We start from the raw sequence: 24,223 nt of genomic DNA on the forward strand, positions 1-24,223 counted from the left end.
TATTTTATAGAAGAGCTTGCGGCAGATATCTGTCCAAACAGTCTGTACAAATGGCACTAAGATCATATTTGGTCAGCACATGCCTCTAATATAAAATGTGACTGATGGCTATCATTGCACACGAGCTGAAAAAGTACAAAACCCCTGGAAAGTCATTAACATTTTCATCCAAATTCAGCCAAATTTTATTGTACATCAATAAGAGAAAACAATTATATTACAAGTATATTACCATAGCGCTGATACTTCTTGTATTATTCAATGTAGATATGCTTAAAAATAGTAAAAGAAAACATAACAGATAACAGATTGGTCAGGCAGGTGAGATTCATCACTAGGCAAAATGAGGAGTTAGGCAACATAAATGATGAGAAGGAAGGTTTTTAATTTTTTTGCTATACAGGCTGTGAAAAAAAAAATGTGTTTGCTAGTGATGAACTGTAATGAACAACTGCGCTGAATGGTGTGGAAATGTGCGAATCACTCACAGGCAGAAAGTGACCTGATTCAGGAACAATAACTTAAAAAATATTTCAAAAATGACCCATAACTTGGCATTATTTACATGATTCTTCAAGCAGAAGTAGCTGTTTCTATTCTCAAATCTGCTGATTCACACCCTATTTTGCCAAACAAGCCATTATATAAAAGCTATTTAAGTGTCCTATTAAATATATGGGACACTTTTGACAAATTTAGAGAGGATGTGTGGTACAGATCTCAGGATTACATTTTTAAGGACTGAGATCAATATTGTCATTCCTGGGAGTCAGTCTTCCAGCTTCTGGTATCACAGAACCTTATCACTACTGGAACAACCTTGTTTTAACCCTTCATGTTGATTGTAGTTTCTTGTTGACTTGGAAACAGAACATACAGTGCATTGCAGAGTGCCTCTGCTGACCCCTGTTCACTGCCAAAAACACTTCTCACAGCCTTTCTCTTGACACTTCTCTCAATAATGGGCTTCAGACCTGAGTCATGGAGCAATGGAAGAAGGTGGTCTGGTCTGATGAATGTGCTTTCTTTTACACTATGTTGAAGACCGGACATGTGTGTGCGTCAATAATCTCGGAAAGAGATGGCATTAGGATGCACTGTGGGAAGAAGGCAAGCTATCAGAGGCAGTGTGATGGCCTGGGCAAAGTTTTTGGGTTCTGGTATTCAAGTGTATGTTACTTTGACAATTACCACCTATCTAAAAACGTTCCTGGCAAAGGTATTCTGTAATGGCAGCGGCTTCTTTCAGCAGGATAATACACCACATTGCAAAAATTCTTGAAGAAAGATTTGAGGAACATGACAAAGAGTTCAAGATGCTGGCCTCCTTCAAAGTCCCAAGGTTTCAATCTGATTGAGCCATTCGAGCCTCTGGAAAAACAGGTCTTATCCATGGAGACCCTATCCTGTAACATACAGGACTTAAAGTCTTGGTGTCAGATTCTGCAGGACACCTTCAAGGGTCTTGTGGCATAAGGGGGACAATATTAGGCAGGTGATTTTAATGATATGGTTGATGGTATACTGTATATACTGTATATAATATGGAGTAACTGCAGTGTACTGTAGGTAAAGATAAAGAGGTAGTAAAAATAGCAGTGTAGTACAAAAATAAGCAATATCTCTTGGACAGAGGTCCTTTATCAGCTGTTCAAACAAAGTGCTACTTCCACCTCTTAGAACTTCAGGAGCATTTTGCTTGCACAGCTGAAAAAGACCTCTCTGAAACATCCTGTTTCTTTAGAAACCTTGTCTACTACACTGCAAGTTTTCCTCATGTTTGTGTAAAAATTGCAGGCTTGTCAGTATGATGAACTGTAATAAATAAGTGCATTGAATAATTTTGAAGTTCTTTCATCAACAGTCATGAAGTAACCTGATTGAAGATGTGTAATTAAAGGTTAACTTGAAAATAACCCCTAACTCTGGACACTATTAACATGATTCCCCAAGAAGAAGTTATAGTTTCAAAACAGCTGACAAACTCTAGGACATATTTTGCACAGAGGTTCAGTTACACATCAGTCACAAAGAATGCACAATAAAATTTAATGTGTTAGTTAGTGTGTAAGCAATTAAAGTTCATATTATGATACAAATTATGCTCTCAAAAGTGCAAAAGGATTTTTAAATATCTAACTAACTAACTAATGAATTAATTCATTAATTCATGAATTAAATTAATGAATGTTGTTCATTCATGTTGTCATGCCTGGGATCTGTGGGAGCTAGTTTTCCAGTTTAGGGGTTACAGCCACAAGAGGCACAAGTGTCACCACTGGGACAAATTGCTCTTAACCTTTCATATTCTCTCTATTTCCTCTTTCAGTCCCTGGTATTTCTCTAACTTCTCATATTCTTCTGAATGTTTCCATCAACAGGGATTGGTACATTTTTGTTTTTTTTTCTGAACCCTGGCTATGATCACTATGTCTCCAGTTGGATTTTCATGCTTCTAGCACAAATATATTTAATATGTTTGTGTATTTAATATTTAACCCACAATGAAATCCTAGAAATGTACCAAGTGTGTAACACCCATCTGAGTTCAACCTGTAAGCATGTTGTTACTTTTCCACATTGTGTATGATTAGATGCCTTATCTGACTTTTTTTTCACTTTCTTTGTTCACTTTCTACACCATCATCCCCCTACATTATTATCCTGTCATTCAGGATGACTGTCTGAATAAATGGAGTTAAAAATGTTAAAATTCCTCACTTGACCAATGACTTTTCCACATGTATTCTCTCCTTTGACATTCTCGACATGTCAGCTTCATTAGCATGGAACTGTTTCTTGCCTTTTGAGAAGTATGGGATATAAAGTTTGGCTCCATATACTGCAAGATGCTCTCTAATCAAAAAACCTTGGTCAGCCAAAAAAAATCATCCTTAGGCTCCAACAGTTCAAAGTATCCTGACTTTGTTGCTACTTCTTGTCAGATGTGCAGCCACCCCAACCGAGTGACAAAAAAGAAGTTACCCCAACTATGTGTAAACTATAGGAAGGTTACCACACAGGACACAAACTTTTTTTTCCGTTTATTTTGCCTGTTTGCAGTTATGCGGTAGAGCAACGATTCCTTTTTTGTTTTCTCCCTTTTTTGTCACAAAAATATGGCAGTGGGTTTACTACAGAAGAAAACAAAAGGACACAAAATTCAATAAAACAGATTCACCACCGTAATCATAATGTAAACAATATAAACCCACTAATACAAAATACAAAATAAATAAAAGAAACTCACATCTCAGACTTCACATGCATGGTTTGGAATCCCTATAAAATAAATATACATCTATTTAAATAAAAGTTATGTGTTTAGTTACACTTTATATAGTTTGAGTACTGTAACAAGTCAAAAGTACAAACACATTTTCAAGGCACACTATGATTTGCTACCTAAATGAGTTTCCTTAAACATGCTTAGCATTCCGCCTTACATCTCGAATCCATCCGTCAAACATTCAATTATCCAAATATGTTAATCAAATTTACCAGTATAAAAAATTATTGTTTGGATCGTTGTTGATATTACATCATCCATTTATAAAATAAAATATTTATCACAGGATTAATACTGATCACACATTCATAGCCATTTTTCTCATCGCATGCTTTTATTTATTATTTAATTTTTTACACTGACAACTAAAATCATGCGAATGTAACCCTTAAATGTAACCCTTAAGGGGCAGTGACCCAAAAGAATGATAAAAGCCAGCTACCAAAAACTCTTAAATCTACACAAAGTGTACACAGATTTTTCTACCTAGGTACAATTTCCCCTGCAACCAGTTGGTGTCATCGATGACTGATTAATTACTGCTTACACCATTGCTTCTTGTAGTGCTTTCTGAAACAGTGCTGCACAAAGATTTGTTAAGACTTGGGAAATCATCTCTGTACTCACTGCAGCTGCATTACATGCAGACTTGGATTTGAATGGATCGAATTGATCGCTGCAGATGCTTGTGTGTTCCTCCTAATTCTAGGAGTTGGTGTACTACATGCCAACTCCGGCTCTGGAACAACGCTATCGGTGAGTTCGGGTTCATGGGTATCATTACTCAGTACCCTACTCATGTCATCCACTTCAACTTCAATACCTGCACTAGGCCTCTGAGTTGAATAAATCAAAACAAATCAACTTTAGTTATATAGCACTTTTTACAACAGATATTGTCATAAGGCAGGGTAATCTCATTTACCACTATGCCACTGTCAGCTGACTCTGACATCTGTTCCTGGGTCCTGGCCACAACGCAGTAAACTTCCCCACCTAGCTTGTGACTTAGGAACAGAAGCCTCACAAAGATGCAATTCTATCCTATGGACATTTTTAATTGGGCCTCCTTCTGAATCCTTGACTGTGGTACCCTGAATATCCACTACTCTGTAAACTATAGGGCTCCATGCATCCTGGATCTTGTTTCTGCTGGGAGGCCTATGGAATAAGTATACCATCTATCCCATTGCTATAGGAGGACAAAACATTTTCTCATTTTGCAGGCAGAGGCCCTACTCTCAAGGTTGCAATGAATGTTGTGCAGCTCACTGAATCTGCAAGAGAATGCTCCCTTAAGGTGGTAAGATACCTGACCTATAAGGATGCAACTATTGATTATTTCATGCCTGAAGTCTGATGATCCCAGTATGTTGCTGAGGAATTATGTTGGACCCTTGATTTTCTCTGCTGTCTTGAAGGAAGCATGTATCTATCTGTAGCTAAAAGCCATAAATGTAAATATAAACGCATGTATTTGGGAATGAAAGTGGGAATCATCCTATGAAAGCCTTTATCCTCCAACACAAATGCAGGCTCTGCAAACTCTACTGCTTTCTCTGTTGAACTGTCCAACAATGCTGTGAAAAAGAGCTGTAATAATTGATATTAAATAATTAACATTTATAGGCCTAAATGTCAACCCGTAAGTTCCTATGGTTAATATTTGTTAATGTTTGCCCTATGCTATACCAATAAGAATCCTTGGACAAGACTCCTAACACTACACATTGTTCAACTTTAAACATCAGAGACACACAAATGGTCACACACAATGGTCATTTCAGTTCAGATAGGGCAAGGGACTAGTGACTTTATAAAGGCTGCTATTCTTCGTGTTTGGTAGGAAGAACCCTTAGTAGTTTCCTGATTGTGAAACATAAAATCTCCAGACATTGTGTGGGTCTGTTGCTTCTGATCAGTGCTACAGGAGACCAGAGTAAGTTTCCTTATTTCATATTTACGGTATATATGAAGTATCTTTTAATTATGTTTTTTAATTATTTGCTTTTGCTAATGACATTATCATAGTATAATGATAATATGTTTCAATGACCACACAAATACAAACGTTTCAGAATTTCTCTGTATTTGTATTTTTTCACTTTTAGCTGTTATTATCCAAAGGATTTTTTGTGAAAAAAATAACAATGCAAATAACAATGAAATGACAATTCTCAGTAATATTTTACCAGTATCTACAAATAATTTTTTCAAAAATCACCATCCCTTCATATATGCTCATATATGTCAGATAGTGTTAGCCCTTTACATTTGGTTACTTCTCTCCTACTGTCTGTGCTCACATATACTGCATTTTAATATAGCAGAATTCTCAGTAAAGCTCTTCTCATATTTTTCTGTTTCTGTGGTCAGACAATGAAACAATTATGACATAGTGAATTAAATGTTAACCAACATGTTAACCAGCAGTCACTTACAAATTGCTGCTCTGCACTGCTGAAATTCTGATTTTATATCTGACATTACCAACAAAATCAGATAATTGTAATGGCTGCCCAAGTGCCGCAGGACGCACAGACTTCCTCGATTTATGTGAAACATTTAATGACATTTAACAGTGGCACTCACACGTAACATAAACGGTGAACGTAAACACACATAAACGGCTTTATACAATGTGAACGTTAACATGGAATACATAAACATAGATGAAAGAAAGGTAGAAACAACAGAATATCGTTCGTATTTTCTGTCACACGGTTCCTCTATATTGGCAACAAAATACAAGACTGATACAAGATGTTCCATTTTCAGTCAGGGTGTGATGATGAGTGATCAGATGATGGTGGGAGATTGAGGTCCTTTGGGGTGTGAACAAACTCCTATAGGCATTTTACTAGGCTGCTGTTGCAAGTGCCATATTCTGTGCTGTTGTGTGCTGGGACAAAGTGAATAAACTGATAAGGAAGACTGGCTCTGTTGTAGGAGTCAAGCTTGACACTATAGATGTTGTGGCAGAACAACAGACTCTCAAAAAACTTCTCACTATTATAGACAACACATCATATCCACTGCATAGAATGATGGAACAGTGAAGCACATTCAGTGGCAGACTTACACAGCTGTACAGTGCCAAAAAGACAAAAAAACCAAGAAGTCTCCTTTCTGCAGAGACACTACTGGTCTCCTGTTCTCTAAACTGTGTGGAATACACATTCAGATTCTTTCAACTTTGCACTTTAGACTGAGTACTGTAATCATTGCTGCTCTTAGTAATAATCATCTGACACCACTATTTCATACATGTATTAGTCGACTACCAGCTGATGCTGCTCATGTAAATGTCATATGTATACCTCACATATGTATATAGATACGGCTTGCTCATCTTCACACTCTAGACTAGTGCTGTGATCATTGCTGCTCTTAGTAATAATCTCCAATACCTGTATTAGTGGAACACTTGCTGACGCCGCTTATGTAATGTCATATGCATACCTCATTCTGTGACAGGGGTGGCAGAGAGGAAGGGAGAGGTGAAGTTCCATTTACAAGTTCTTTATTATTCATACTTTCCATGTTGCGTCGCCAAGTCTAGTGGATAGTTAAGAGGGAAGTAGCTTCTCTCCAGTAGGCTCGTGTAGTTCGGCTACTAATGTGCAGCGCCGTCCTTCCGAACCTGTGGGTGCATAAATACGTGTGCAGGTCAATGAGGTGCAGGTGTTGCCTATCAGAAGACAGATGATTGTGAGCGAGGTAAGTACGTGACATGGTCCTGGTCCTGCGGGGGCGTGTCCCCACCTTTTGGGTACCGGTCTACCTTGACACATACATGTACATAGATACATATTCGCTCTAGTAATTATATCTAGGATGTTATGTAACTGTAATAAAGTTTTATCTCTTATAACAGTTAAAACTTTGACCTCATAAGAACCTCTAAGAATCCATGACCTCATAAGCTTTTCACAGGGCTTAGGTGTCATTGAAATAGGCACACGACACCTGTAGAAGGCTCAACAGTGAGGTCTGGCATCCCAGACCCACACTTTTCCAAGTTCACATTTAAACCACACACCTATCACTTATCAAACCTCTTCAAATGTGAATCCACAATGCCACCAGCCCCACTGGCACAGCTAATGCATAATTAGTGCCACCAGTTCCAAATGGACTTTATGCATTACATGGCCAGACACTTATAGTGACTTCATGGTTAGCATGTGTCCCTACAGACTTCCAGTGATTATTTGTTCTCATTACTCATTTTGTTCTTTATTGTCTATATTGTTGATATTGTGGTGTCCAGTGTTGACCAGAGGAGGATGGGTGCTGCCTTTGAGTCTTGGTTCCTCTCAAGTTTCTTCCTCGTGCTCTTAGGAAGTTTTTCCTTGCCACTGTCACCTTTGGCTTGCTCACTGGGGGTTTGGACTCGAACATCTGTAAAGCTGCTTTGTTACAATGGCTGTTGCAAAAAGTGCTATAAAAATAAATTAAACTTTGAATTTTCAATGTTCTCCCTGTGACTGTGTGGGTTTCCTCTGGGGTCTTTGGTTTCCTCCCATAGTCCAAAACATAGGTGAATTATCTATCCTAAAAATGTCCTGGTGTAAGTGTGTGTGAATAACTGTATGCAGGTATGCTCACTGATGGTGTTGTCCTTGGTGCTGGACCTACCATTGTAGACACGATGATGACATAATCTGTTCACCTGCCCAGTACTTTATTTTCCTGAGATACAAAAAAACAATTGTTTCTTGATCCTAGATTCTTTATATTAACTAGATTTTCTAACTGGTGTATGGAGATTCTTACATCTTACTTTGCATTTCCTCCATACACCGATAATATACTGGACAGAGTAGACGCAGAGACAGGTAGACTCTCGCATTCGGGGCAATACTGATGACTTTCTTCTCATGGAAAGTAGTTAAGATTTGTCCAAAAAGTTGCTAAATTTATGCTTTTTTGAAAGAAAAGTTGCTAAAGTGTCTGAAAAGTTGCTAATTCTAGTGACAAGTTACAAAGTTAGCAACATTGCTTACCATTTTGAGTCTAAATTATTAGGTCTGAACATCTTTTTTTATCGCTAAAAATAAATAAATAAATTATAATTATATATTATATATATATATATATATATATATATATATATATATATATATATATATATATATATATATATATATATATATATTATTATTTTTTTTTTTTTTGCTATTTACTAGTTTACTATTAAGTGATTATCTTCTACTGTGTTATTCGTTAAGATAAATGTAGAGAGAAATTGCTTAGAGAGAAGAGGCAGGTCAAAATCTTAAGGGTTTAGGTAGGTAATCCTGGAATAATTGCCATTAATACAGCACAGGGCCAAGCAACCAGTTGACAGATACCCAGATTTAGAAAACATCTGGAGCAAACAAGAACAAGGAAGAATGCATCAGGAAGTAAGCGTGTCAAAAGAACAATGCCCAATAAGGGAAGGAAAACACAGGACATAAACGCACATGTTAATGAGGGAAAAATAAGACATAGGTGAGGACCAAGAAAGGTGGGGCATACAACATGAGAGAGGGTGGAGATCAAGGATGTGCATAGACATTTTAGGCTCTTACCTGAAAAAGGAGAAGTCCCACCCTCTTTTTGGGGGGTGGTGTGGGGTAGCTAAATGGTATACAATATGGTCATTTAATTAACCTCAAATCAATTTTAAAATTTGTAAATTGTTTTAAATTTTAGAGATTAATGAAAATTTTTAAATGCAGACTATTAGTGTAAATTAAAATGCAGATACAGCTTCTTGTAAACTAGACTAAGCCCCACTATAGTTTTTTGTCTTGGTTTTATCACTGCCATCTGTAAATTTTGTTTGTGAAAGTGTGTAATGTGTACCTGTATGGTGATCATCTCTATCACTATGGCACAATGGTATTTCATATTGCAAGCTAATGTTAAGGTAATGCTAGTTTCCTTTAGAAGAAAGTACCATCCATGACGAAAGCTAGCGTTAGATTTTCTCAATAGCTGCTTATATGTTATCTAGCTAGCTATAGTAATTCCAAGTTTGGATGCTAGTGTCACATGACTGGGGCAGAGGGTAGTGCTTTGCATCAACTTTTAAACGGTTTTGTACTGCTCCATCTGTGTTCCAGAGGCATGCCTGTCCAAAAGTTGAAAACGTTTGATAGGCATGGATGACAATTTAATTTGGTCTAACTTTAGCAGTTATAGGGTACTTATTAGGGGTGGGACTCGATAAAAAATTATCTAATTAATTAGAAGCTTTGTAGTTAATTAATCGAAGTTACGAACTGCCGTCCAGAAAGACAATGTCGAAAAAAATCCAGCAGCTGTATGATGAGGAAAGGGAAGTAAAACATTATTGTGAAAATCTGTTTTACTTCCCTTTCCTCATCATACAGCTGCTGGATTTTTTTCCACATTGTCTTTCTGGACGGCAGTTCGTAACTTGCAGCGTCTCTTGTAACCCTTTATGTTCGACCACAGAGAGCGGTCTACAGTCCACAGCAATCCATCTCGCCAGTGAATTGGTCAATTTGTCTGACGTGGACTTTGACATTTTGTTTCTGAATGTGAACCCCAACATGTGGTCGAGTGTTGACTGGCGACACTGTTTGCTCGTACTAGGAATACTATCACATTTAGCAGCTAAGTTAACATTACTGAGCTGCGCGTTAGCCCCAACATGTTTTGCGTTGAGGTGGTAACGAAGGGTGGAAGTGCTCCTGTGATAAGCAAACTCCTTCCTGCATAAAGTGCAAATAACAACATTTTTGTTTGTACTTCCATCTGGAAGTTTCTTGTATTTAAATTTCCCATCCACCAGCGTAGCCTCTTCCGTCATCTCCATCATGCTCATCACATTGTGCGTCAATATAATCTGTATGCCTGGAACTCGTGCACTGAGAAACGTTCCACGGTGCAAAAGTGTGATTAAAATGCGTTAAATTTTTTATTGCGTTATTTTCCCTGTAATGAATTAATTGAAATTAACGCGTTAAAGTCCCACCCCTAGTATTTATATTTATGCAGCCACAACATAAAAACCGCTATGATTATTATTATGTATTTTATTTCCTTCAGAGAGGCAACTCAGCAATTGGGGCAATTGGGCAACTTTAGCTCCACCTTCTAAGCACTTGGCAGCATTTCAGTAATTCAATAGGTATTTCAGTGAATAAAAATAAATTTGTTGTTGTTGTTGTTGTTGTTGTTGTTGTTGTTGTTGTTGTTGTTGTTGTTGTTGTTATTATTATTATTATTATTATTATTATTATTAAGTGTCTCTAGCCATATCCCTGCTGTTAAAGTGTGTTTGATGTGTTTGAAGTGGGGTTTTTCATGTATTTGCAGACTATGCTGAACAACATGGCTCTGGCCAAGACGCTGTTGTGCTTGACTGTGATCACTAGTGAGTGTTAATCACCTATTTATAGCCTCTGAGGAGTTAACCAGTGAAAACGGAAACTTAAATGTGACTTTTACCTTAGCGATAAAGTGTCAATTATTTTTAAATGCTTTATTGGTGGAGTCTTGATTAGAAATATAAAATGCTGTTGCATCAAAATTCTGTAACATTCACATTATTGAACATTATTTCTTGTCGGGTCAAAATATATGTTTGTTTGCTTGTTGCAGTTGTTCACTGTGACTTCAGCATCAAGATGCCATCCATGTTAGAGGCTCTTAATGGCACCTGCATTATGATCCCATGCCAGTTTAGCATTCCTGAAGATCAAAAAACAAAGCTGCAGCTTCCAGTAACTGGTGTTTGGAGGAAAGCATCACGGTGGTTTTTTGATAGTGTAGATATTTTCAACTCCTCTCAGAAGGCCAACAAGCTCGATGGAAAAATTCTAGGAGACCTGACCCAGAAAAACTGCACATCTGTCTTGTACAACATTCATTCCTCACTATCTGACAGCTATTACTTTAGATTGGAGACTGGCTTCAAATACACCTTTGAAACACCTGTTTGGATAAGTGTTAAAGGTAAACTATGCCTTTAATGTTTATTCCTTGTCAAATGACTTTGACAAGGTGTTTCACAGATGTTAGTGCTACATGAAAATGAATATATCATGAATGTCAGTACTTGAACAAAAACCTTTCTTATTATTAATAATGATTACTATATCACATTTCATATATAATACAAATAAAATTGTTTCTTCATTTGATAAAATATGTATGAAAATAAAAATTAAATATTACATTCAAAGGCAAGTTAAAGCTGGTTAAATAAGCAAAACAAAACAAAAAAAACCTTAAGTATTAAAATTAGAGAGGATAATTTTCAGGGATATTGGTTGTTGAAGTGTCATGTAGTACAGATATCAATGAATACATTTTATTTGACAGTTGGATCAAACAGTTGGCGCCTACATTAACTAATAACATCTTCTGTTCTTGGAAACCAGACACTCTCCCAGAACCCATCCTATCCCGGGTGGATATATCAGTAAATGAAGGTGCAGAGGTGGAGATTATTTGTACAGCTATGGTCCCCTGCCCTCAGTATCCTCCAAACCTGACATGGGTACCTCTTTTGGGCAATTGCACAGAGACAATGGAAAAACAGGCTGATGGCACATTCACATTGTCCTCTGTGTTGCGATTTGTCTCCTCACATGTCAATCATGAACAGAGGATAAGCTGCACTGTAGACTACCCTTTGCAGACATCAGGAGGCCACAATGTCTATGAGAGCACTGCCACAATCACTGTCCTATGTGAGTTAATCACAGCTTTCATGCCTGCCATTAGTTCAGCTATTTTGGATCTTTGTTGTTTTTTAAAAATGTGTTTTAGTTCCACATAGTTACTTCTCTTTTTGTTGTCTAAAAGCATACAAATCTGGAGACCTTTCATTTTGCCCTAGGTTCTTTTATTTACCATTATCATGGATTTTCAGTGTCTGCCCTTCTCTTCCTCTTCCAACCCTCTGCCCTTCTCAACCCTCTTTCAGTTTTGCCAAAGATGATGATTGAAGTGAATCCTTTAGGACCACTTCGTAAGGGTGAAAACACAACTCTATTCTGTTCTGCTGCTGCAAATCCTGCAGTGACCCATATACGCTGGTTCCAAGAAAGGGAAGGAAATGTATATGAGGTCAACACAACAGAAACTATTCTTACTTTCAGCATGACCAGTGACAAAGTGGGTTTCTATTTTTGTGAGGCCCAGAATGCCTATGGAAAGCAGAACTCATCCACTGTTCGACTGGAAATACAAGAAGAGTATGGTAAAGGATAAATATTTTTTATATTGAGTTTATTTCATAGAATTGTTTTAGAAATGACATTTAAATGGAAAATTAATATTATATTTAAACTGATATTGAGGGAGAAGCAAAGCAAGAAAAGAGCATCTTCATTGAATTCAAAAGAGTAGCACAAACATAGAGGGCATTCTTCTGCAGTGTCTGGGGCTTCTGAATAGCACTGAGGCAAAAAGTGAAGCACTGGAGATTTCCAGTGTACTTAAGTTGGGGAGTGATAATGTCAAGTGAACAAGGGACAGTACGATAGGTTAAACTAATAAACTGGTGATTGGGAGTAAGTAATATGTGAATAGCAAAAATGTAGAGATCAAAACCTTATTGGAAATATGCACATATGTAAAGTCATGAGAAAGTTTTATATAGGAAAACATAACAAAAAAATCAATTGGTCTTCTCCAGGTCCTAACATGAAGTAAATCTAGCCTAATATAACAAATATCAAATTTCATGTTACTAAATATTTAGTAAGATTAAAAAAACCTGTCAGGGAAACAATAAGCACACTCTTGATTCTGTAGCAGAACATTTATTTTTTTTTTTTATCAGCAGTAACTAAAATGTTCTGCATGAGTGGGAAGAATTTGCCCCAGTGATTGCCATTTGAGCGCATTTGTTTAGGCATTCTAAGTGCCCACCACAGCATTTCAATAGGATTGAGCCCTGAACTTTGACTTGTCCATTCTTTTTATCCTTTTCTTTTTTATTGATCTTATTCTTTTTTAGCCATTGTTGTCTGATTGCTAGGCTGCATGAGATCAATGTTGCGTTTTGGCCAGCCTATTATATATATATATATATATATCCCCAGATTTTGTTATTTGCAAATTATCTAAGCAATATGTGGTCTTACAGGGTCTTAATTTGTAAATAATCCTCCTCACTTTAGAATAATTGATTTCATATCATAGCACTTCCCAGATTAATGACAGCAATCATTGCTTCTTCAAGTTCACTGCTAATGTCTTTTCTCCTTGGGCTGTTAACACACACCTGAATACTCCAAAACACCAAATGCCAAAAGTCTTGTTTTGTAGAGATAATCACACTAATTAAGCAGATTTGATTAGAAGCACTGTTCTGCTAATTACCTTCTTAATTTGAAATAAAGTTTTCAGTTTTGTTCTACACATTGATGCTTATTCTGAAAAGTACACGCTGCAGTTAAGAACACTGGTGTTCAATCAGTTCAGTGCTGATCTATTTAATGCTGATTTCTAAAACAATCTATTAACATTTAAGGAAAAAAATTAACACACATGCTAACCCCAAGTGACACTGATAAAGTATTACACAATTGCATAACCTCGGGATTAAACTACTGCAGTTTTGCTGCCCTCAAATCTCTTTAAATAAGAAATGACAGTCATAGCATATTACCCCACTTTTATTCAACATCAATTAACTACAAAGTATTGCTTTTGACATGTAAAACCCATAATTGTCCAGCCCTGATCAATCTTGTTGTCACGGTACGGCCCCTCTCCCCACCAGATGTCTCTGTGCGTGTGTATGTGTGTTCGTCAATGTGGCCACGCCCTCCTTGTGTCTCACACCTGCTCCTTATTGTGTCGTTATCATATGTATAAAGGTCTGTTGTTTACGCGTGGTCGGCTTTTGCTTCTATTAATGTGCGTGTCTGAATGTCAAATAAACGTGTGTTGGTGTTCCACATTACTCATCCCCGCATCCTCCTTAAAGCCTCCTCGTTACAGAAAAACCGACCGAGGATGCCTGGGATGGGCAGTAAGAAAAAGAAGGGGAAGAAAGGAGGTAAACGCCCTCCCACAACCTGCACAGCAAGACCCTCCCTCATCCTGGCCTCACTCCACACTTCGACCATGGGGGAGGAGGCCGCTGGCAATTTTGGGGGGGGCCCCCCCGAGTATGGTCCAGGGTCGGACTCCGAGGAGTCCTACAGACCTTAGCTGGATTATGAGGCTCGGCACACGGAGGTGGATTGCGCTGGGTCCTACGACCACTATAGGGACTTCCATGAGGGGTACGTGGATTATGAGCATACGGAGAGTGCAGCGATGTTAGTCTGCAGTCGAACGAGGGGTTCGACTATGAGGAGGACCTGTCTATGGAGGTGGAGGAGGTCCTCTATGGGGATCCCCCCAATGGCAGTGACGTGGCATCTGCGGACTCTGAGAGCGACGAAGTCCCAGCACATCAGATACCACCCAAGGCTCTGCCTAGGAGGCACTGTTCAGGAGCGAGCAAACCTTCCCAAGCAGTACAAAGAGGAGCGACCGCACTCGAGGACACTCTTGCTACTAGGGCGTACAGCCCAGGAACACGTGCACCAGGACCTAAGCCTCGTAGAGGCAAGGGGGAGATGTCAGCAGTGCCAGCCCCAGAGACAGGCAAAGCAACTGGTGCGCCTCCTGTAGCGGGTGCGCGGAGGTCACTGCCCCCCGAATCGGCGAGAGGCGATCCCCCACAGGTGGGTAGGACTCCACCCCAGCCAACAACTGAGGGAAAGGGTGGAGCTCCTGCCGGCCCCCCTGGATTTGTCACGAGTCCTTTGTGTAATTTTGTATACATCACTGTGTCTGTCCCCATCACGTTGTCTGTGCCTGTCACTTTGACCTCCTTTGTGTCTGTACCTGTGCCTGTCGGTGTGTCCCTGTCGTCCTGATCCCCGTCCTTCCCCCCGCTGTCCTGCTCGCGGTGGCCCTGTCAGGTCGCTCGGTCCCCTGGCCTCACCGTTTGGCGTTGTTTTCGGTGCCACAGGCCAATAGGCTGGCGCGCTGGGAGTCACGCCCTTGAGGGGGGGCTCTGTCACGGTACAGCCCCTCTCCACCGAAACGTCTCCGTGCGTGTGTGCTCGTCAATGTGGCCACACGTCCTTGTGTCTCACACCTGCTCCTTATTGTGCTATCATATGTATAAAGGTCGTTTGTGAGGTCGGTTTTTGCTTCTGTTAGTGTGCATATCTGAATGTCACATAAACGTGTGTTGGTGTTCCACGCTACTCGTCCCCACATCCTCCTTGAAGCCTCCTCGTTACACTTGTTAATATCTTGAGTGTAGCTCATTCTGACCATTTTTCTCATCTGATGCAGTGCCTGGGATTGGGATTACTTGGAATTTAATCTGCATACAGTATTTTTCTTATATATCTCCTATACATTAGTGTTCCAGAATATATTAGGAATGCAAGATGCGAAGGTATTTTTAAATCCTCGAGCAGAAATAAATGTGTTTAATTTCCATGTATGATTTTTGCATTTTGGTATAGGTATTGTGGAAAAAAAGAATGAAAATGAAATCTCATATGGGATAGGATTTGTCATTTATCTTCTATAGTAAGGAGCAATCAATTGTTATTTATGCCTTGATACATAAAACCAGATAAAGAGGGTGTACTTTCATTTTCCCATTACTGTAAATGGCCTAATACTTCATACATAAGGGACATAACATTGATATAAGCTTCGATACATAAAAAATCCAGTATTTAGTAAAGACCTTTATTTATTCTGTTTCCTTTGTATATATTATAAAAATTGCTTGTGATTTATGAGTAACTCGGTGATTGCTAGTTCAGTTTCAGATAAAGTCCTAGATGTGTTTTGGTCATGTAGATTATAATCTCCAAGTGATAAGTAAGAGAATAAATTATTTGTGTAAAAAGGCATTTAAGAGGAACCTAACTGAATACAATGCACAATATGTTGTTGCAAATCTTTCAGATTTTTTTCAGTCTTCTACTACCATGTGGCAGCTGTTGGGGTGGGGAGGAGCTGCCCTCGCACTTATAACCATACTCACTTTCACACTGTGCATTAAAAGGTAAGAGTATTCTTACCATCACTAGATTGGTTTCTAGAATATAGAGGTTTATAAAGGGCTCCTTATTTTCTTTCCTAATGCATTTGTTAGGGGAAAAAAAATCCTTAATCTGTTCTCCCCTTGGTCTGACTGTCAAGCTCTGTTAATTTGGTTGTTCTCCCTCAAGGCCCTGGGCACGTGTCTCAGAATAAGGAATTGATAAGCACACATGGTTTATTTTCTTCACACATCAAAGTGTCTAGGTAAAAAAGCAGAACTATTTAGAGATTAGCATACTCTCAAATCCTTTTCAAGAAAGAACATTTGTTTAGAAGATCATATGCAATGGAGAATTACAGCAGAACATAAAAAGAAACTTATGCAGACATGTTATCCATCATAGAATTTTCCATCAGCAGAGAAACTGGTTTTAAATGGTGTGTTTGAAAAACGTTTAAAAAAAAGATTTGGGGGGGGGGGGGGGGAATATATTTATACACAAAAGTATTCTTCTTGCAGGAAATTCTAAAAGGATTGTTGAAGCAGCATTTTTTTACTTTTAGTGAAAGCATTTCAGATGCCTAACTTGACTACATCTGATATGTAGACCAAAAAAGGACAGGTATGTTATATAGCTCTATATGATGAATAGTATGTACACCAATTTCAGCTGTTGTATTCTGGTTTCTTTAGGCGAAGAAGCAGATTCATCCAGGTATGGTATTTCTTTAATCACTCCTTCAGATCTTCTTGTCTTTCACTGTTAAAATATACTTTTCTCCATCACAAGACCAGCAACTATTCCATTCCATTGTTAGTGGATAATGAGTTTACTTTTAACAGTTATTTGCAACAAAACAAACACAAAAAAACCCAAAAAACTTTTTGATATGAAATGTCCTGTAATAGCAGAACTGTTACTCCTTTCCTCAACTCCAGCTACCACGTGATGGACTTTCCGCGAGACTTTTAATCTGTAGTTCTGTCCGCGTGTGCTGTCTTTGTTTACTTCCATCAAATCTCTGAATGATGTTAGAACAAGTAAACTCCTTTGTTTACTTCTCTCTTCCGACATGTCGCTAAGCCCCCTTGTTAACGTACCATACTTGAGTCTAGTTTCTCAGCAATCACCGTGTATGCACTGCTGTTGTTATATGTTCATGTACTCGTGTTGGAAAGGCTGCTTTGTCTTAGTGATTCTCGTTGCTACGTGTTTGAGTGTTTAACGTCTTTCCCTTTAGTTTTCATTAAACGGTTTGTTTTACGTAAACCTCGGCTCGCGCTTGCATCCTGCTCGTCTTCGTCACATTTTCTGTGAATTATCATATGCTTTTGGCTGTAGTGCTATTTTAGCAGTTACCAAATTCCACACATGCTGTACTAATACGTTTGTTACTCGAGATAGTAATGTATAACAAATGCTGTAAAAGTAAAGCAATGTATTTTAGCTGATTGGCTTAATAGGAAGATCTCAATGTCACTGAAATATCACTTTAAAGACTAACAAACTAATTTTCCTTGTAGGACCTGAATGATAATCATTATGTTTATGCCAATGTTGGCCAGTGCAACAACACAAAGGGTTTCTCAAATGAAGCCCAGGAGGAAAGGAGGAAGATGGATGTTGCTTTGTACAGTAACAATATTGCGTTATACAAGATTTAACACAAAAAAGCTTAGAGGATATTTATGCCGATTTCTTTGCCTTGTGCCCTTCTTTCATGTTGATAAGATTTCTTAACATTAAAGTCTACTATCACACCAGTAAAAGCCATTGCTTTGCTGGAGAAGCAGTGTGGCCTATTTTAAGGTTAATATATTGCTTTAAACGTTTTTGGGTTTTTTTACCAGCTACACATGAAGCTTGAGATATTGTTTTTAATATTGTTCTAGCTAAAATGGTAATTGTATAGAAAAGGTGTAAACTATATCTTTTATATGGCACCTTTTATACATTTGATATTTGGCTCACAGTGCTTTACAATATACGCTAAGTGCAAACAATCAGAACCATTACATTTTATATGTATTTGCCATAGGATTTTATATCAGAATTTATAATGTGTACATACTTTATTTCCTTTTTTTAAGTGTACATACAAAAATGTTTGCTTTTGATAACCATTTAAGAACAGTTATTATGGCTTGATAAAGGAATTATGAATACTATTATTGAAATCAACATGTAGTCACAATCCTTGAAATGTTTTTCCTGGCCTTGGAGGTCTGTGCAGCATTGTAAGGACTGGAGACACTGACAAACAGTCCGAGCGTCATGGGTGCATATAGCAGACTTGCTTTGTTCTAATCGAACTCTTATGGTCTATGTTAAGGCCTAAATAAAGGATAAACTGTTCATCATTACTGCCTAGACACATAAGGCCAAATATATAAAACAAATATAGAAAATAGCACAGTGTTAACACTAGCTGGTTTGTGTACATTTAATCACATAGCTGGCTGTATAATGTTAAGTTTGTTATTAACTTGATTTGATAGCAATGACGGTTCAGTTTTGCTCTAGACTATTGTGCAGGGAGAAGGTAAAATACATAGGACTGAAAAATATCGCTAGCTATGGTTGGGGGTCAGGAACATTTCAGTAGCTTTTAGGATAACAGTGTGGTGTTCTTGGCTACAGACAAACCTGACAAGCTCTGGTATTTAACTCTGATGCTGGTATTTAGCATCAGAATTTTTTTACCCCCATTTACTGCATTTCAAGGAAAACTGTTTGGGTTTGTGTCATGTCCAGGTTTTGATTTGACTTTTAAACCACACCTTTGCTGTATTATTAAAACTGCATGCTATCATTTAAGGAATATGGCATGAGTGAAACCCTATCTCCATCTGCAATATAACCTAGTAAGATTGTAATGCATTGCTCCTGCAACTACAACAAACCTGAACTTGAACAATATATACACAGTCAATAAATTAAAAGGTTTATGGAAAGGCATTTTTTTACACTGGACACTGATTATAGTATACAAACTCACAGGAAAAATAATGCACATTATTTGTGTCCATTATTCATTTTAAATAGCACTGCTTGATAGAGTCATCTTGGAAAATGTGTCTTTGGTGGATAAAGTGACCCCTTCTCAGGCCAAGCAATAAGTGGGTTAAATGAAAAATATAATGTATGTACAATTCTCTAATGATTTATGCAATCTCGGGTATGTAATTAATGAAGTTTAAATTAGGCTGTAAATTTAATTCAATAAATATTTGCTGAATCTTCTTTCAACATTCAACATTTTTACAGCAGCATATGTTTGCATCCAAGCCTCAACAGAGCAAACCAAAGATGACAGTTGTGAGGAAAAAAAACTCCATAAAGCTGAGAGGAAGCAAGGCTCAAAAATGTGCAGAACACAGTAACAATGAATGTAAACCATGCCCATTAATGTGTTGTCATTGTTTTGTTCTTCACAATAGCTACCTGTAGAACCGTTGAAGCTTTGAATAAAGAACATGGGCTGGTGTATGCAAATTTTAGGGACATAAATATTACATAACAGTATACAATTTGTGGAATTTGTCCATTTTACAACCCTGTATTTCTTTCATGCTGGATTTACATTTGAAGGAGCAAACAACAGTTTGATGTTCACAGTGCATGTACCGAACACTCCTTATTGAACTTACATTGTAAGAATCATAGAGTAGAAAATCTGGTTCCGAGTTCCAAGCACAAGGGGCTTCACTGACATTAAACGTGGTCACCATCACCCATATGCATAAGTCACTTAATCAGTACAATTCATGATAACTTTCAAATATTTCCACACCACACCTAATGAAAACCTGCCATAAAATGATACGTCACAAAACCTCACAGAATCAGGAAACAAAAACGTGACTCAGCCCCTTGCACACAAAATACAAAATGGATTATCCCACCTTATAAATTAAGCACAAATCAACAAACATTAAAACACATTACCTTACATCATATTCCGTATTTTCAGAACCCGCTTAAAATGTTTTTAGTTTTCACCACCACCGTCCTTTCTATATGCTCCCAAGTTGCATATAAAACAAATACGTAGGCAATTTAAATTTTCAGCATTTAGCAGATGCTCTTATTCAGAGTGACTTACAAAAGTGCTTTGTCATTTACTCATAGAATACATCTTTGCCAGTAGAGTAGGTTAGAGTCCAATATATCAATGAGCTAAAATACTGCAGAAATACAGGGATCAATGCTGCTGCCTAGAAGTACAAAATACATAAGGTCTATCTTAGAAAATGATAATTGCTAATGTAGCTAGCTAAGTGTCAAGATCCAAGCACAGTGCAGACTGGAGTTTCCTAGCTCAGTGCTTAAGGTACATGACTTGTAATCAGAAGGTTGCTGGTTCAAGCCCCACCACTACTGAGTTGCTGTTGTTTGGCCCCTGAGCAAGGGTGTTAACCTTCAATTGCTCAAATTGTGCTCAGTCATAATTGTAAGTCCTTTTTGATTAACTCGTCAGCTAAATCCCATAAATAAATTTTAAAAACCTACAATAAGTACTATTTTCAGTTAGTCAGTATAGGAGCAGGGTCAGTGGTCATTTTAATATGAATAGATGGATCTTCAGTCTGTGTTTGAAGACTCCAAGGGACTCTGCTGTCTGGACAGCAAGTGGAATTTCATTCCACCATCAAATTAGGAGCCAGGACAGAGAACAGTCTTGATGCTCGTCTTCCATGAGACTTGAAGTATGGTATTTCAAGCAGAGCTGTACTTGAGGAATAGATCAAGCTTTGACCATTGACCTCATGTATGGAGGGGCTGGTCCATTTTTGGCTTTGTAGGCAAGCATCAAGCCAACGAAGGGAGCGCAGCAGTGGAGTAACGTGTAAACTTCGGAAGATTGAAGAACAGTCATGCTGCTGCATTCTGGACTAGTTGTATAGGTCTGATGGCTCTCAGAGGAAGACCAGCAAGTAGAGACTTTCAGTAGTCTAGCTTTGAGATCACAAGAGACTGCACAAGCACCTGGGTAGCTTCCTGTGAGAGAAAGGGCCAAATCCTTCATATGTTACAAGAAGAAATCTGCAAGACCTGGTTAGATTTGAAAGATGAGTTGAGAACGACAACTGGCTGTCCAAAGTTATGTCCTGGCTACCGGCAGCTTCAGATGCTGATACCAGGGAAAATCCGCCCGCAATTTAGCCTATGCATTTTCATACTGCTCAATTTGTTGCGCTTACACATGCGCATAACTGATGAGGCTCCCCCTCCTTAATTACACGGGTTGTGCCCATGCTCCTTCTCATCAGTCGGTCACTTCGTCCTATTCAATTTTCACCATATCACATCATCCAAGGTAAGTAGTTTTCCATTCTATGACACCTTTAATGGTCAAACATTAGTTAATTAATATTATCTTAACTTACATGCTAACCAGACTGAATTACCATTAAGACTGAAACTCTGATAGATGTGCAAAACACACACATACACACACACTAGGTAGCTATTTAGACTGCTTGAAAGCCAGGTTAATTAGCTAGGTTACCTTGTTAGCTAGCTAGATTGTTGAAATGTGGCTGAAGTGCTTGGTGTCAAACTATTTTGGGTTGAGTGTTAAAATGTTGTCAGTCATTTCACATTAAATAATATAATGTGAATGTTATCCTGTAATTAGCTGAAATAAAAAATAGGTGATTATTAAATATCTCATCTTGAAGGAATGGATATCCTCATAACTACCAGGAAAAAAAAATTCTCCCAATTCTTTTTTTTTTTTTTTTTACTCCCCCAATTGTTTGGAAGGCAATGAGCATACTGAAAACATTTTTATTCTAAAATGTTTTTATTTTAAAAATATAATGTGTCCACTACAGTGGACATCTGAACACGCTACCTATGAAACTGAATCGTAATCACAGTAAATCAATCACAAAGAAAATACCAAGTTGTCATAAGATTTATGATGAAAACTACCAACAGGTGAGAGAATCTATATGTAACTCTTTTCTAGTGTTTGTATTTTGATGTTATGGAGTTATATTTATGGCGTATGATATTTCAAAAAGCAATTCCCTTTCTTTGAAACACAGAGGAAGATCTTGCACTTTGTACACATCACATATGTTTTGCTGTTGCAACCAGACAAGCAACCCCTTGATGCATGTGTTTCATCCACCATCACATACGTTTTGCTGTTGCAACCAGACCAGCAACCCCTTGATGCATGTGTTTCACCTACCATCTTTGGGAAATGGATGGCCCCATGGTGTCTCAGAGCTGCATTTGGCTGAGGTTTCCACTTTTGACATGGGGGAGTGTGGTCATCTTCACTCTACTGGAGATTCCTACTTGGACCTGAATAATCATCTGCTCACCAAGGTGCAATTTGAATTCAAGGAACTTCAGTGGTTTCTTTCCCAGAACTTGGCAGTCAGTCTTATACTGAAGCCATGCATTGGTGATTGCCAAATCAAAAAAGTGGAAAATTGTACACACTGTCCATTTCCGAGTGCGAGTAGCCATCCTATAGAAACTTAACATCCTGTCAGCCATGTCCACATTACCCATGTTTTTGTTGTACTCAGAAATTGCTACTGGTCTTGACACCTGGACATACCTTTTCTCTTTCTTAGACCATCTATTGCATGTGTCCTGTGGCTCAATGCCATAGGCAGAGGATACCATGACCACTGGTTTGTTGTCTTGACAGCAAGTTCAGGATCTTGCCTGACCACCATCTCAGATGCCCCTCTTCCTTTCTTTTTGATTGCCTGATCCCCTATAATGTTGCACTCCTTTGGAATTCTGTTCTTCATGAGAGTTCCTGTAACTCCCAAGCCTTTCTCCATCATGGTGTCCAGGAGATTGACAGTTGTAAAGAACCTGTCAAAAAACAGGTGGGTTCCTCTGGGAACAGTCTCTGCCAAATGAAGGACAGCTTGTTTTCCAATGCCCAATCCCTTTGTGACTCTGAAGGTGGTCTTACCTCAGTAAACCACAAAATCTAAGACCATACCACTTGGTGTGGCCAAGACAAACACCTTCAATCCAGTATGGTTTGCCCAGTACATACTGGCAAATTGGGTAGCGACCAGTAAATGGAATCATTTGCTCATCAATGGACAATTTTCCTGTTCTAAGCTGATTTAGACATCCTTGCCTCACTTTGTTCAGAAGGGGCCTGACTTTCCACAAGTGTTCTCTGCTTTTGTCCTCATCTGAAATATCAAAGTCATTGACAATCTTAATGGAATTTCTTAGTTTATAGAATCAATTTTTGGTCATGCATTTTTGCCACTACTTGAACTCTGGTGTTTGAGGCCCCATACATCTCTATATTTGGATAACCTAGACAGGCCATGAAGACAGAACTAACAAAGAATGTTTTCAACTCTTCAGGAGTGGTGTTTAGCGTTGCCTCAGACACAAGGACTTCACATTGGTTTGTGCACATAGCCATTTCTTCAAACACAGAGTCCTCAATGTACTGTTGAAAATAATTCATTGGGGTCCAATTTTGGCGTGTTATGGCATCATTACTCTGAATAATGGGAGAATAATCCAGTTGAGGGTTGAATCTTAGGAAAATAATAAAGCTAGAAAAAGAATATGTCTGAATTATTGTTATAATGAATTATCAGAATAAATCATTTTTATGAAAAAAATGTAAGTAAAAATCTATATGTATATATATATATATAATGGTAATATATTATCTTGAGAATACAAAGTCAATGTGTACATTGTAGTCCTGCCCCAGAGTGGATGGTGACTGGATGTGGACATTTTTCCTTGCTCTGACTTTTCTGCCTCTGTTTGCCCTATCTCAGTTTCATCCTCTGAGCTCTCTGAGTCCTCTGCCTCAAAAACTGCATCTTGATTTTCCTCATCAGACAACTCGATATCTGAGTTTTCATCAACA

General features: G+C 38.2%; 1 protein-coding gene across 5 annotated transcripts; it reads left to right on the top strand.

Annotated features, from left to right (window-relative positions):
• The first annotated feature begins 5,104 nt into the window (after nt 1-5,104).
• LOC113571440 (myelin-associated glycoprotein-like) lies at nt 5,105-19,830 on the top strand. Of its 5 annotated transcripts, XM_081710763.1 has the most exons (9): nt 5,157-5,228; nt 10,358-10,439; nt 10,628-10,685; nt 10,913-11,266; nt 11,695-12,006; nt 12,243-12,518; nt 16,256-16,355; nt 17,028-17,049; nt 19,603-19,830. In XM_081710763.1, exons 3-9 carry the CDS (start codon nt 10,631-10,633, stop codon nt 19,783-19,785), a joined length of 1,302 nt encoding a protein of 433 aa, XP_081566889.1. In that variant the 5' UTR covers nt 5,157-5,228; nt 10,358-10,439; nt 10,628-10,630; the 3' UTR covers nt 19,786-19,830. The 5 variants fall into 5 exon arrangements, 4 of the variants coding, with proteins under 4 accessions (XP_026856181.2, XP_081566890.1, XP_026856182.2 ...); XR_014122694.1 differs by lacking the exons at nt 10,358-10,439; nt 19,603-19,830 and adding an exon at nt 15,802-15,868 and having other exon boundaries at nt 5,105-5,228; XM_027000380.3 differs by lacking the exon at nt 10,358-10,439 and having other exon boundaries at nt 5,105-5,228.
• The last annotated feature ends 4,393 nt before the right edge of the window (nt 19,831-24,223 follow it).

The sequence above is a fragment of the Electrophorus electricus genome, chromosome 3, assembly GCF_041902795.1.
Source record: "Electrophorus electricus isolate QZ-2024a chromosome 3, ASM4190279v1, whole genome shotgun sequence".
Lineage (NCBI taxonomy): Eukaryota > Metazoa > Chordata > Actinopteri > Gymnotiformes > Gymnotidae > Electrophorus > Electrophorus electricus.

Excerpts from the sequence above, each read along its gene's own strand:
- LOC113571440 (XM_027000380.3), top strand. The coding sequence starts at position 10,631 with ATGCTGAACAACATGGCTCTGGCCAAGACGCTGTTGTGCTTGACTGTG. Across the intron at positions 16,356-17,027 it reads TTCACACTGTGCATTAAAAG|GCGAAGAAGCAGATTCATCC; the intron begins GTAAGAGTATTC and ends TGGTTTCTTTAG. Across the intron at positions 17,050-19,602 it reads GAAGAAGCAGATTCATCCAG|CAGCATATGTTTGCATCCAA; the intron begins GTATGGTATTTC and ends ACATTTTTACAG.